At 32.5% G+C, this 14832-nt stretch overlaps 3 protein-coding genes across 6 annotated transcripts in view; 1 reads left to right on the forward strand and 2 right to left on the reverse strand.

The window, feature by feature from the left end:
* The window catches only part of LOC131848641 (uncharacterized), a 47792-nt gene that overhangs the window by 24800 nt on the left and 8160 nt on the right, over positions 1 to 14832 (forward strand). The window lies entirely within an intron of this gene.
* Positions 3615 to 10690, reverse strand: LOC131848662 (uncharacterized). 4 transcript variants are annotated; one of them, XM_059198585.1, is made up of 6 exons: positions 10464 to 10690; positions 8016 to 8086; positions 7021 to 7124; positions 5886 to 5964; positions 4955 to 5020; positions 3615 to 3722 (listed from the first exon to the last, which is right to left on the reverse strand). In XM_059198585.1, the coding sequence occupies exons 2-6, from the start codon at positions 8025 to 8027 to the stop codon at positions 3636 to 3638; spliced, it is 348 nt and encodes a 115-aa protein (XP_059054568.1). In that variant the 5' UTR covers positions 8028 to 8086; positions 10464 to 10690; the 3' UTR covers positions 3615 to 3635. The 4 variants fall into 4 exon arrangements, with proteins under 4 accessions (XP_059054568.1, XP_059054569.1, XP_059054565.1 ...); XM_059198586.1 differs by lacking the exon at positions 10464 to 10690 and adding an exon at positions 9203 to 9393 and having other exon boundaries at positions 8068 to 8086; XM_059198582.1 differs by lacking the exon at positions 10464 to 10690 and adding an exon at positions 9203 to 9393.
* LOC131848661 (uncharacterized) lies at positions 10746 to 13509 on the reverse strand. Its single transcript, XM_059198581.1, has 5 exons — positions 13429 to 13509; positions 13109 to 13329; positions 12489 to 12567; positions 11785 to 11853; positions 10746 to 11241 (listed from the first exon to the last, which is right to left on the reverse strand). Exons 1-5 carry the CDS (start codon positions 13486 to 13488, stop codon positions 10777 to 10779), a joined length of 894 nt encoding a protein of 297 aa, XP_059054564.1. The 5' UTR covers positions 13489 to 13509; the 3' UTR covers positions 10746 to 10776.

Here is a 14832-nt window from a genome sequence, read left to right on the forward strand (position 1 = left end):
TTCATTACATCGAGAAGTCCTTGTAACTCCACCACTCTGTCTTGTATATGCGCCGTCCCATTTTGCAATAATAGTTTAATCTTCATCAGCACCGTATCTATAGATCTAGGGTAAAACTATGTATAATTTCAACAGCATAAATGTTGTAACTGGTTAATAAGAAATGTTTTATATTCTAAATTTGTATATAAATTTATAGTTCTTTTATATTACATTCCTGTTCTGCTACTTCATTCTATTCTGTTTTATATATATGTCAGTAGACTATCCCAATATAATTTTTTCTCCGTATACCAAATCCTTTTCTTATTCTTACCTGTACATATATAATAAAATAGACAATAAGTTTGTTCATTTGTTCCTTGGTAACTAACTACTAATCTTAATAATATTATAAACGAAAAAGTTTGTGAGTATGGATGTTTGTTACTCTTTCACGCAAAAACTGCTGAACGGATTTTGATGAAACTTTACAGTAATATAGCTTATGCATCAGAATAATATATAGGCTATGAATTTCATCACGGGTGAAACCGCGAGCAGTAATATTATAAAAGCGATAGATGAGCTAATAAAAACTACCCAACAGATTTTAATGAAACTTTACAGTAATATAGCTTATGCATCAGAATAAATGAATTTCAATGAAATGGAGTACAAATCTGTGTCTTTTTTCTATTCTATTCTATTCTAATCTCTGAAATGGCTGGACCGATTTTAACGGCCTTTTTTTGGCAGGATGTAATAAGGAATAACTTAGGCTACTTTTATTAAAAAAAAATAAAGTTTAATTCCACGTGGACAAAGGCGCGTGTACAGCTAGTTCAAAAATTAAAAATGTTTGTACCATGCGAGGAATCGAACCCGCGACCATCCGATAGGCGGTGTACTTAACCGCTAGACCACCGAGGCCGTTAATGTCTATTTTAGAAAAGTACTATATCGTAAATATACTGAAATAGTGCAATTAAGAGAGCGTTGTTTTTAAAGAGATATATTATGAGATTCAGGGATGTTATGGGAGGCCTTTGAACTAGCGTGTGCTAGTATAGAAATATATTGTCTATGAGCTTACACTAACAAGAGATATGACTGTATTTAGATCACTATAAACAATTCAGTTACCAGCCAATCATACATCAACGGATTTTAGAGACGCCGAGATGCTGCCAACTGTATGTATGGGTTTATTAGATCTAATACAGGAAGCTCCGTAACCATAACCGACATTATCGGATATCTATCCGAAACTTTTATTTCGGATTCGGTTATGGTTACGAATATTTTTTATATCGGACTAGCTGTACACGCGAATTTGTCCGCGTGGAATTAAACTTTATTACATCAGCTACCGTACCATACAACTATTCCTTATTCCATCAGCTACCTACCAATAAAAGTCCCGTTAAAATCGGTCCAGCCATTTCAGAGATTAGCCGGAACCCACAGACCGACAGACAAAAATGTTATTTTGATGTATGTACCATATTTATATTCATATGTATGTAGTAAAAAACGGTTATTTTAATATTACAAACAGACACTCCAATTTTATTTATATGTATAGATATAGTTCTTTTCTATAGTATATATTGACGGCCTCGGTGGTCTAACGGTTTAGCACATCGTCTTTCGGATGGTCGCGGGTTCAGTTCCTCGCACTGTACAAACATTTGTATTCATGAATATTATTGTTTTATTGGTCTCGATGTTTTCTATGTGTAATATGTTTCTATGTATTTGCAAACAAAATGTATTTATGATTTTATATTATAATACAAACTCTTATCTTTCCAAACTAGATGGCGCTGTATAAATTGCCAAGTGATATTATTATAAGTGTCGCGTACAAGCAGCAACAAAACGCAACGCAAAAGAAGCGTTGTGACTGGAGCGCACACCCATCCAATTTAAATTCGCTACGTAACGTAACAGACTTAAAAAATCAACCGATCGATCTAATCCATAATTTGTAATTAATAGTATATTTGCTATTAAATATAGTTCGGAAATAATTTTCCACTAGTAAATTGAAACTTACCTCTCAAGATCTACTTGGAACTTCCTTTCTATACTTTGAAGTAAATCTTCACTCAATTTCTGTGTTATTTCTTCTTCGATCACTTTGTCGACATCTTCTTTCTCTAATTCTAAACAACTAGCCACCTATAAATGAATTTTAAGAATTATTTTTATTTTACAAATAAATGTAATAAAAAATTGATATTATAATTCGAGAATTTTAAATTTTTACCGTAATAAAACTCTAATGAAATGTAGTTCTTTAACGTCATCTTTTAAATAAAAAAACCGCATCATAATTGATCTATTCGTTTAGGAGCTAAGATGCCACAGACAATAAGATGACACTACACGTCAAACATCTATCTTTTTAAAAACTGCATAAAAAAATCAATACAATTTAAACCATAACATTAGAAATGACGAAAGAAGAAGATAGAAGACGTGATCTTCGTCTGTCAGAATGAGAAAAATAGATAACAAAAGTGAAAATAGATTGACTATGAAATCTTAAAGAATTAGGGACTAATATGAGTGTATACTTTTGAATTTGTTTTTGTTTCAAATCGTTTAAAAAAAAGAACAGAGCTATGAAAGAACCCCTCTTTTTGAAGTCGGTTAAAAATTAAAATTTACATGCTATAACTTTCTATACCACAGAGACGAGTTGCCATCAAAAAGAAAGCATTCCATACAACACTCAATTGACCATAAACAATCTTTATAGAGTGCCAGTATTTTGTGCAATAAAAAAAATTGTTCTCACCAAGAAAACTGATAACATAACATTAAATATCAGCCATACCATCCTATTAATGTTACTCCTGAAAAAAAATGCAACGAAAATAGTTGGTTGGCGTGGTGTTGATCGTGTTTATTTTGGTTTCCTATAAAAATAAAGTGTTTACAATGAAATATTGTCGTAAAATTGATTTTATGGTTATTGGCGTGAGTTTATCATATTATTTTGTAAAATGATTTTCTTTTGACGAACAATATATTGTTAACTAGCTGTACCCGCGACTACGTCCGCCTGGAATTTAACTTCATTCTTCTGAAATAAAATAATTTTCTAAAATAAAAGTAGCCTAAGTTACTCCTTATTACATCAGCTACCTACCAAAAATGGCTCGTCAAAATCGGTCCAGCCATTTCAGAGATTAGTCGGAACAAACAGACAGATAGACAAAAATGGTAAGATTAAATTTTGGTGTATGTACCGTATTTATATTCATATGCATGTAGTAAAAAACAGTTATTTCAATATTACAAACATTCCAATTTTACTTATATGTATAGATATGTAATACACTCAGTAACAGACTGTATTTGTATATATATAAAGATGTATTCTGATGTATAAGATGCATGACTGTAAAGTTTCATCAGAATCCGTTCAGTAGTTTTTTCCATAATTATTATTCCATAATAAAATTTGATTTGATAATGTAGGACTAAAATAATTAATAACATTGTATAATAAAATTTGATTTGATTTGATTTGATTATGTAGGACTAAAATTGATTTGATTTGATTTGATAATGTAGACTAAAATAATTCGTTATGTTGTAATAAGTACTTTATTTTCGGGTAACTAAAACAAATCACAACATCACGCTCCACGTCTACAACACTTGGTTTTACATTTGCAACTAGATCGAACTGAACTATATCTTTTGATCCCAGTTTCTTCATTCTCCTGAAAAAAGAAAGAAAGAAAGAAAATCAAAGTCCGATCCATATGTCCCATTTTTCATTAACCCTGCCTGCCAGTTCAGTTAACTACTTGAGTAGAATAGAATAGAATAGAAAAAGAATAGAAAATCATTTATTCAAATAATATCTCAGGACAATTCACACAGCGCCATCTAGTCCAAGCTAAGCAGAGCTCGTGTTATGGGTACTATACAATTGATATAAATACATGGATACATTTTTTTTGTAAATAAATACATAATATACATAGAAAACACCCAGACCGATACAAACAATCATACTCATGAATATAAATGTTTGTACCGTGCGAGGAATCGAACCTACGACCATCGGTTAGTAAAGCGGTGTGCTAAACCACTAGACCACCGAGGCTGTCGGTAAACTTACATTGAAGCACTTTTTAATAATCATCACATTTTTTTTAATCTACCGCTCATTCGGAAATTTGTCTCATTACAAGAAGAACGAGTAAGAAACTTTCGTGTTGCACATTTAAATAATTTTATTGTTAGTTTACATTTTAAGTTGAAGTGTGTGAATACAAACTACCAGTTATCACTAATTCAATTAAATACTAAGAGAAGAACTAACAAGAAACTGTATTGGTACGTTTTTTAATCAATAAGAAAATACATTTATTTGGGACATATCATATATTATCTGTCTTGAGGGCTGTCAAATGATGTTAGGGTAGAAATATCGTAGTGCTTCTTTTCATCCTTTGGACATCCTTTTTTTATTTGGGGAAAATCCTTCTCTTGAAAGGAGAGAAGGATTTTGATGGACTATTACCGTCTAAAAACTCCAAGTTGTTCCTTCTCTTTACCTTTTGCCGTAGTTATGGAACTGCACGAGCAGTATTTCGCAACATCCTTTGGTCATCCTATGAGTCTACTATGGGATCGATGGAGTTACGTAAGGAACTATTATACATGAGCAGTTTTCCGCAACATCCTTTGAACATCTCTACTATGGGATCCAAGCAGAAAATGCAGATGCAAGATCCAATAGTGCGTCTATGAAGATTATTAGACAAAACTCTAAATTTTTTTTTATGTAACTGTATTGGCTATCAAGCTAACAGTGATAACGTGATGTCTGTAGTGCTATGTATATATGCGACATATACCACTTACCATCAGGTAGTTTGTTATTCCTATCAAATAAAAATAAATACAATTTGCTGGTAAAAGCTGGTAGAAAGTTTATACTCACTGTTTCAGGACAACATCCAATTCGACATAAATCGTATTGATCTATTTTAGCCACAAAACTGTAGACCTTAAAGGAAATATATATATATGTATCTTAGGAATTATGTTTATTTATATATTTATACATATAAATAAAATTGAGGTGTCTGTTTGCAATTTCAAATTAGATAATTTTTTTTCACTAAATGCATACTTAAATAAAACGTGATTAAAAAAAAAATATCTGTCTGTTTATTCTTGTTAATCTTTGAAACGGCTGGACCAATTTTGACGGGACTGTTACTCGTAGATAGCTAATGCTATAAGCTTTGATTATAAGTATGTGTTAACTTAAGCTACTTTTCTTTTAGAAATTTTATTTATTTTAATTCCACGCGGAGAAAATCGCGGGTACTGATTTTGATTGGACTTTCACTCGCAGATAGCTAATGATATAAGCTTTGATTATAAGTTTGTGTTAATTTAAGCTACTGTTCTTTTAGAAATTTTATTATTATTTCCAAAGAATGTCGCAGATAATGTGAAACATATAATTACAGATACAAATTACTGAAAAGATTAAACTCCTCGATACGTAATATTAACATTGTTTGTATAGTATGTTTGTTTTATTTGCAGTTTCAACAAATATGAAATGTTTATTTAAACAAACGTGCGTGACCGAGTCATGAGCGGAAACATAAATTTAATACAAAGAATTCAGGGCAAAGCTTATTCCTTCTTAAAAGGTCGGCAACGCATTTGCAAGTCCCCTGGTGTTGCCAGTTGCAGGTGAGCCGGAAGCGCGTTTGTCTCCTATGCTATAATGTTAATAGGCGGTAGTAATCACTTACCATCTTAGGTGAGCCGCAAGCTCGTTTATCCCCGTTTGTGTTTTATGTCCATTGTAAGTAGTTTTATATATACATGTGCTATAAAAAATCTGAAATTACCTTCAACTTCATTTCGTATAAGAAATCCATTAACTTGCACGACAAAAAGTCGAATGTATACAATGTTTTCGTAGCCATTCTGTAAAACAAATATATATATAATAAGTATAAAATGCAGTCGCTTGCGCTGTCTGTTCGCTTAGATCTTTTAAACTACGCAACGGATTTTAATGCATTTTTTAGCAGTAGAGTGATGAGGAAGGTTAGTTATTTAACTGGAATGACAAATAATCTAATCTGACGACCTCGGTGTTCTAGCGGTTTAGCACACAGGATTACTTACGGTCGCGGGTTCGATTCCTTGCACGGTACAAATATATGAATTCTCTCATGTGTATGATGTTTGCATCGGTCCGGATGTCCATAGAAAATGTATGTTATGTATGTATTTAATAGAAAAAAATGTATCTATGTATTTATATCAGTTTAGAGTCCATTACACAAGTTTTGCTTAGCTTGAGAGTAGATGGCGTTGTGTGAATTGTCCTGTGATATTATTATTAGTAGTCGATATTCGAGCATAATAAAAAATACACAGAGATCTTTGAACCATCAATAACAATCAAGAAAACAGTATATATGCGTGTGTGTGTCAAATACACGATAGTCTGTGTAAGGATTTTTTTTTATTTTATGTATTTTTCTTGCAAAGTAACAAAAATATTAGTGTTCTATATAATATATAAATAATATCACTCCTTCTCTATATAAACTACCAGCTGTTCCCGCGACTTCGTCCGCGTGGAATTTAACTTTATTTTTCTAAAAAAAAAGAATTTTCTGAAATTAAAGTAGCCTAAGTTACTCCTTATTACATCAAGTATCTGCCAAAAAAAGTGCCGTAAAAATCGGTCCAGCCATTTCAGAGATTAGCCGGAACAAACAGACCGACAGGTAGACAGACAAAAATTTTAAAAAGTGGTTTTTTGATGTATCTTTCGTATTTATATTCATATGCATGTAGTAAAAAACGGTTATTTCAATATTACAAACAGACACTCCAATTTTATTTATATGTATAGATAAGTGTGCGACATTTACTTATGATACTTCTGTGGCTGCGCAATTTTCAGGGGTAAAAAGGGGTACAATTTTTTTTTCTTGCGTATTAATGTAATGAAGTTTAAATACATACTGGGAGACAAAGTCATGGGCATCACATAGACAACACAAGGCAATTGGGTCTTGAAAACAATTAAAATTATTGCAGTACGTCTGTGGATCACCCAATGGTAAATACTGAAACAATAATGTCATAAATAATTATGGAAACATTCATAACATCACATTATTTTCGCAGACCATAATAATTCTTTAAGATCTGCTTTAAATTAATTACTTTTAATTGATATATATAATATATGTAATCTGTTTTCTTATGCGACTGGATGAAAAATAAACTAAATACAGAATAAAATAGAATAGAATATTCTTTATTCAAAAAACTTAAATTTTATGCACTTTGGAATAGTCATTACTTTTTTCTTAATCTACCGCTCATTCGGTATGCTGTCTCATCATAAGAACGAGCAAGAAACTTGCGTGTTGCTCTTTTAAATAATTTAGTAGTAACTTTACATTTTTTTTATATCACGTAGGTGGTAAACATGCATACGGCCCATCTGATGGTAAAAGGGTACGTCTTTGAAACATCAGGGTTGTCACTTATGCGTTGCCGACCCTTAAGAAACCTTAATATACCCTTCTTGAAAAACCCCATGCTGTAGTCTCTCGAGAAACCTCTGCAGGTAGTTCATTCCACAATCTAAGTGTACGCGGGAGGAAGCTCCTCTGAAACCGCACTGTCCGAGACCATTACATTGCACTAATCATTTATTAAATTAATAAGGACACAGCCAACTGGTTGAGTAAATAAATAAGAGAAAGTCAGAAGTAGTGATTCACAGACCAGTCCCTACAAGCAGCACTCGTTCACGAGCATGACGGTTGAGCGAGTCATCACTGCACTCGACCAAAGCAAGGTTTTAGAAGTAGTTTTAGAATTTACAAAAAATATATCTTTGTATCAGTTGTCTAGTACCCATAACACCAGTTCTGCTTAGCTTGGGACTAGATAGCGCTGTGTTGGTTCTGGGTAAAAAAGAAAGAAAAGATAAATACTAAACTCACCAGCACAAACATAGTAATAGTTGCAAACAGAAATAATTTTGTTATACTCAACTTTAAACATTCATCAGGACCTGAAAATGGTGAAACTTGTTTCTTTTATGGATGATAATGGAATGGTGCACCCGCCTGCGCTGACGGTTTACGCTGGCGGGGCACCAGTGGAGGGTGATAAGATGAGCATGAGGTCAGGTCAGCTAGCCCATCGTGGTAAATTCACCAAGAAATTAGAGGATGGTTTCCAGGTGGAACCAAGTGGAAGTTAACCTGACATGGTACATTGCTAGCAATAAGATCATCAGTCCACATTACTATCAATTACCTTTCCGCCCTATTAAACTAGTTTAGTTTATAAATTATTACTTACATTTAAGCACTTTTGAATAGTCATTACTTATTTTTTTAATCTACCGCTCATTTGGAGAGCTGTCTCATATCAAGAAGAACGAGCAAGAAACTTGCGTGTTGCTCTTTTAAATAAATATTGTAACTTTACATTATTTAGTTAAAATGTATGTATACAAACTACGAACTAGCACTAATTTAAGATAGGTAAATACTTTTATTTACCATACATTTTACTGGTTTTAGACCGCTTTAACAATATTAATAACCTATAGTGAAGAATGATTCGTTTTGGGTGACTGTATAAGGACGTAAATCAAATTATTGCATTAATATACATGTACGGTAAATAAATTTACAAAACATATAAATACAAGCTACTACCCGCGGTTTTACTCGCATGATACTTGTAGCCTATGTGCTATTTTGATATATAAGCTATATTACTGTAGTGTTATCAAAATCCCTTCATTAGTTTTTGTATGAAAGAGTAACAAACATTCATCCAAAAAAAAGACATCCATCCATACTCACAAACTTTCGCGTTTATAATTTATGCTACGTTTACATTCAGCCGCTTCTCTTGCCACTCGCGCTGCCGGAAATATTGCCGGGGGACAACTGAGTGAGAGGGCTGAATGTAAAAACACGCTGCCACTCGCGCTGCCAGTCCTTTGGCTCGCGCACGAAAAACCGACAATCGAGGGAGCGCCGGGCAGCGCGAGTGGCAGCGCCAATGGCATGGGAAGTGTTTCCACTCGTGTTTACACTCTCGCGCTGCTCACTTCCCTGCCCACTCGGGGTGAGTGTAAATTGGGCATTATGCCTATTTGTAAGATTCTTACCAGGTGGCATATTTTTACAACCATAAAAAAATTGCACAGTTTATATCACAAGCATAGTTTGTAATATTAAATTCTTTGATGTTTTTGAACTATTTTATTAACGTGTTACATGAATCGAATTATTACGCAGTAATTTTTTTGTATGTTATTTTTTAGAGTTAATATGTAATAAAATGTTAAAATTATATTAATTGACGTTTAATGTCTAACTTAGACAGAAGTCTTCATCAGTAGACTAACCTCTTTTGCTAATCTCAAATATCTTCTTAAATAGTATTTATTCCAAGTCTATGATTCAAACAGATATGTAAATATGTATTGGATATTGGAGGAAGGGGGTTGATGGGGGTCACTGTATTCTCCCAAATTTGAATTTATAATGAATCTGTATTATTGTAAACATTTATTTATTTATTTATTATAGCTTTGCATTCATTTTACAGTAGATAGATAGATAGATATATTTTAAAGTAGGTTAATTATGGACCCTGTTGGGCAGCAAGCGGAAGAGAAGAGAGGAGGACGAGTTATTATTTATATAATTATAGTATTGGATATATAATAATAGTAATAATAGTAGTAATTAATAAATTGAAACTGTATATATTTAATTATTAAAATTGTATAATATTTAATTCAATATGTCATTTTTATATTCTAAAATTGTATAATAGCATTTTTTAATCAATAATTCTTGAGATTTCTTATAATTTTTTTTCCTCTATTTAAGAAAGTGGTAAGTGAATATATGTATTTATGGATGACACCAGAGAACATGTACAACATTTATTTGAAAAGAATACGAGCTGAGTTTCTTATCAGTTTTTCTATCTCGAAATCATTCCGAATTGACGGTAGATTTGACATATCATAAGAGTCTGTTATAGACCTACATGAATAAAGATATTTTGGATTGTTGCTAGCAATGTACCATGTCAGGTTCCCACTGAAAACGATTCCACTTGGAAACCATCATTGTGAATTTGCCACAATGGGCTAACTGACCTGACTCAAACTCATCGTCCTCCACTGGTGCCCCGCCAGTGTATACCGTTAGCGCAGACGGGTGCACCATTCCATTATCATCTATTATAAAAAAAAATAGACGTTCTTTTGCTTGTCAAAAAGTCTTATATTTATGGCAAATGTAGTTATTGATATTATATTTAGTAATTCTCATCTATTTACTTAGTTTGCTTTGCAAGTTGTGTTTTGCTATGAACAGTGAGATAAAGTAGTGAAATTACAGTTAACTACTTACTTTTCAGAACAAAGAAACAATCACAGCATAGAAATATTTTATATTCTCTGTGGTGATGTTCATATTTATAGGCGACTGTAATCTTTTTTCCTCTGGTACACCACTAGATTGCAAATTAATTTATAGAAACAAATTCATTATCTTTACTAAATTGAATTAGTTTACTATCTAAAGTAGCGAGACATATTTTCATTTATGCATCTTCATTATGTGGATCTTCATGCCAATTAATTATAGAATAAACAATTTTTTTTTTTATATTATATATTAAATTAATGATATTCCTTCAAAATTATCAATAACAAAAAAAGATCTATCGTTTTTTACTGTTCCTTGCCTTTGGACAATTAGGAATACAGACTCTCCCCTTTTCAACACATTTAGGACAACTATTTAATGTATTTATGGAATCATCTGTAGTCTGCAAAGTATCATCTGATATAACAAGCTTTTGTTCTAGAGGTGTTTTCTTATTATCAAATTCTTTTTCATTATCTACGTCATCATTATTATTTTCTTGTTTGCAAATTTTGTTGTCTGTTTTGTTAGGTACATCAATATTCTTAGATTTCTTGTCAAATTCCAAAATATTACTATTTTTTCTCTTAAGTTTATTTTGCAGTCTTTCGTATGCTGTTGATTTTCGTTTGGACGTTTCAGGTTGAGGGTCAGAATACAATTGATTTCGTTTATTGTCCGTGTCTTGTTCACCGTGTTCATGTTCATGTTTTTTAACATCAGTATTATCATTAGTATCGTAGCTACTACTTTCAATGAACTGAAACAAATAATATTTGTTATAGTATTGTAATGATTGTAGAAATTTGAAATTGTGTTTTCATACTATATGATACTTGTATTTACAAGAATGTGCATATTGTTAAAATGTTAGTATGAAACATTATGATATATAAAAAATAGTGACATTCTTCTGAAACGTTTATTGCAACAGTTATTACATTTAAAAATCGCCATTTTTTTTGGTTCTCAAATTTATCAACAGAGAGATCCAGACAAATTCTTGATCTTTATAGTGCATACAGCTAATGCAAATGCTAGGTTACTATTAATTGTTTAGGAGCCATAAACTGTGCTTAGTTTGAGTTTAGCTGCCAATGAATGAAGTTTAGGTTATATATAACTTATATAGTCTTCCATAACATTGAAAATAACATTATCAATATTAATATTGTAAATATTATCTAGCCAAACTACACTATCGTTTCCAAGTATTTTAATGTTAAATGCATTTATTTTATTGATAACGTCATTGTTTTATTTATTTTCCTTTATTAATATTCCAAACATATTTTATATATACCTGAGCTTGTCTCTGGCACGATGTCCGACACTCGACCACTCTATTCAAGTACATGTACAGATATGTAACCTAAAAGGGAAGTACATTTAACTTAATTTTGTAAAGGTTAATGTTATTTATCGTTTGCGTGGGTTTCAAACGAATTGTAATAAAATCTTTGTATAATTAACCGTTTTTTACATAGGGAAAATGTCTCAGGGATTGAATGGACAGGTACTGTGAGACTTCCAGTTACTATAAACCCTACGGTTTTCCTCCTATGCCTCCACACGGGGTTGTATGTGTTATACCACAAACATGCAGTGCGAAAAACTGAACAATCTGAACATCGCTGCCCACTAGGTCGGAGATTGATCACTACCGGGGTAGGTCGTAACGCTTCTACCATGATAATGGTAGCGGAATTAAACAAAATAATACAAATCCATTAAGTAATTATTTCGGTATACAGCAACGAAATTAGAGGGCTGATTGGAAGCTGTTCTGCGGCCAACGTAATTAGGATAATGGTAGATGTAGACGACTCACTACAAAGGCTAAAAGGCTTGATACAAATACTGAAGGCTAAGCATGATGTTATTTGACATTCAGATATAATTTAAGGTATCAAATATTAGACATGCGGTTGCAATGTTAGCTGATTACAAATTAAAATAAGAATTGTTAATACTGTTTCCAAGTTACGAGTAATTTTAGTCTCCTACCGTATTCACCACATTTTCATAGTAGTTTGCTAGTATTTCTATAATTTGTGAATATACATTAGTAGCGGGACTGCATTTCCTGAAAGAGTAGACAGAAAGGTAGAAAGAGCACAAATAAGGTAGAAAGGTAGAAGACAAAACTATTCGTGCACATAATACTCAATTAAGTACATTAATAATAATCGGAAAGTGTTGGTGATCATCAACATATCGCCAGATTTCTATTTCGTGGCATCTTGGTGACCTGGGCACTAATATATATAACTTTTTTAAATCATTGGATAACTCTTCAAAGGATCGATCGTACGTCAGAGGGTTGATGAGGGAGTGTGTGGAATTCTTACCCATTAAAAAACCATATGGTGTATCTACGAGCGCCAATGTTGGAGTCATTAGGTCGCGCCATCATTCTACCGCAGCTCCAGCGGCCTTTATACTGGCTTGTAGATTGTTTAGGACAAGCCCTAAATCGGTTGTTAAGGCGACCTATTTTGCCCTATTCAGGTGTGTAAGAATATGAGTGTACACGCATGTTTCCGGCCACTTTGATTGGGCCGCTGCCTCATCAAGGCAAGCATCTCGGACCCTAATATTTATACCCACTCTAAGCATGTACGAACCTGAGAAAGTCTTCAATAAGTGCACAAGGACATGATTCACAAATACAATCATTACTAGGACCAGGAACACTATCTTCGTCGATGGTATGATGGCCCTGGGCCAGGCCGCTCAGTCCGCTCAGGGTACTGCACTGACTATGTCTGCAGGACAATCGGCAACTGCCGGACCAAATCTGCCGAATAGCAGAGGCAGTTGCCGTGAATCGACTGTTTCCATTGGTCTGTAACATTTAACTTCACGTCTTTCACAATGAATAGATAAATTATTATTATTTAATTTATTATATTAGTAAATGTGAATTACATATTAAATAACTTACGCTTAAGCTTGTATAAAGTACAAATGAAAATACTACGAAAACTAAAATACAAGCAACCATTTGGACCTCCGAAGTCCCCGGTACCACCTACAAAAAAATATATAATTTAAGTTTTTTAGTTCAGCATGTATGTCAAGCTAAAACTAAATATTTCTTAGCATTATATCTTTTTAAATAGTTATTTTTAAACTTTCTTATTTAATATACATTATTTATGTTATTAACCGGGTCTTAACACGAACTAATTTTATGGCAAATAAAGGTATTTACCTTTCTCGTCTTTTAGACTAGGTTGCACTAGCCGTTTGTCTTGAGAAAGGTTTTTTAAAACCTTTATCTAAATCTATATATATATATATATATAAGGTGACTGACACAGTGATCTATCAACGCACAGCCCAAACCACTGGACAGATCGGGCTGAAATTTGGCATGCAGGTAGATCTTATGACGTCGGCATCCGCTTAGGAAAGGATTTTGTTTAATTCTACCCCAAGGGAATAAAATAGGGGATGAAATTTTGTATGAAACTTTGTCAATTTAAACCGATCGGGCTGAAACTTTGCATGCATAAACCTACTATGACGTAGGCATCCTCTAAGAAAGGATTCTGGTAAATTCAAACCTAAGGATAAATTACCGCGAGCAAAGCCACGGGCTAAAAGCTAGTTATTTATATAACAATATTGGTGATATTATTTATATAACAATATTACTCCTATTATACCTTACAAGTATACGGCCAATCTGATGGTAAATGTTTACCACCTATGGAGGACTGAAACCCCAGGTGTCACATGCGCAATGCGGACCCTTATCATATGCACATTAGAATAAAATACTTACATTGTTTTGAATTGAACGTATTCTATTATTATTAAGATCTTTTTCTACATATTTCTATTCAAAAACTCAAAATAAATTTTCTTTAATAGGTATTATTACATTCAAAATGTCATTGCGTGTCATTTTTTTTTTTAATAGAGATTAAAAAAAAACGATATCTTGTAAAGTTTACAAGATATCTATAGTATAACTTGAAGTCTAGGTGATTAACATGAATAAAAATTGGAAAATATGGGTACTATCTGTGGTATATTTTATTTAAAAATGTATTTATAAATACTAGTGGTTGACCAGCGGTCGAAATTCAACCATAATTAATTTAAATTTTAAGTTTGAACATTATTAAGCATCTATTGTCAAAGTCCTATTCTAGACTTGTTTGTGTCAAATACATGGTAATGTCTTCTTTTTTATTTAATTTATTTTATATGCATTACTTAAGAAAATATTAGCTTTCTGCACTCTATATAGAGTTTATATCATTACATAGTATAAAACAAAGTCGCTGTCGCTGTCTGTCCCTATGTATGTTTAAATCTTTAAAAATACGCAAAGGAT

This window comes from Achroia grisella, unplaced genomic scaffold, assembly GCF_030625045.1.
Source record: "Achroia grisella isolate CSIRO2021 unplaced genomic scaffold, CSIRO_AGI_Agris_v1 utg567, whole genome shotgun sequence".
Classification (NCBI taxonomy): Eukaryota; Metazoa; Arthropoda; class Insecta; order Lepidoptera; family Pyralidae; genus Achroia; species Achroia grisella.

Coding starts and splice junctions, on each gene's coding strand:
- LOC131848662 (XM_059198582.1), bottom strand. Junction 5,965..7,020: donor GCCCATGACTTTGTCTCCCA/GTATGTATTTAA, acceptor TTTGTTTTACAG/AATGGCTACGAAAACATTGT. Junction 3,723..4,954: donor TTGGATGTTGTCCTGAAACA/GTGAGTATAAAC, acceptor TTCTTTTTTCAG/GAGAATGAAGAAACTGGGAT.
- LOC131848661 (XM_059198581.1), bottom strand. CDS start 13,488: ATGGTTGCTTGTATTTTAGTTTTCGTAGTATTTTCATTTGTACTTTAT. Junction 13,330..13,428: donor TACTTTATACAAGCTTAAGC/GTAAGTTATTTA, acceptor TAAATGTTACAG/ACCAATGGAAACAGTCGATT. Junction 11,854..12,488: donor ATGAAAATGTGGTGAATACG/GTAGGAGACTAA, acceptor CTTCCCTTTTAG/GTTACATATCTGTACATGTA.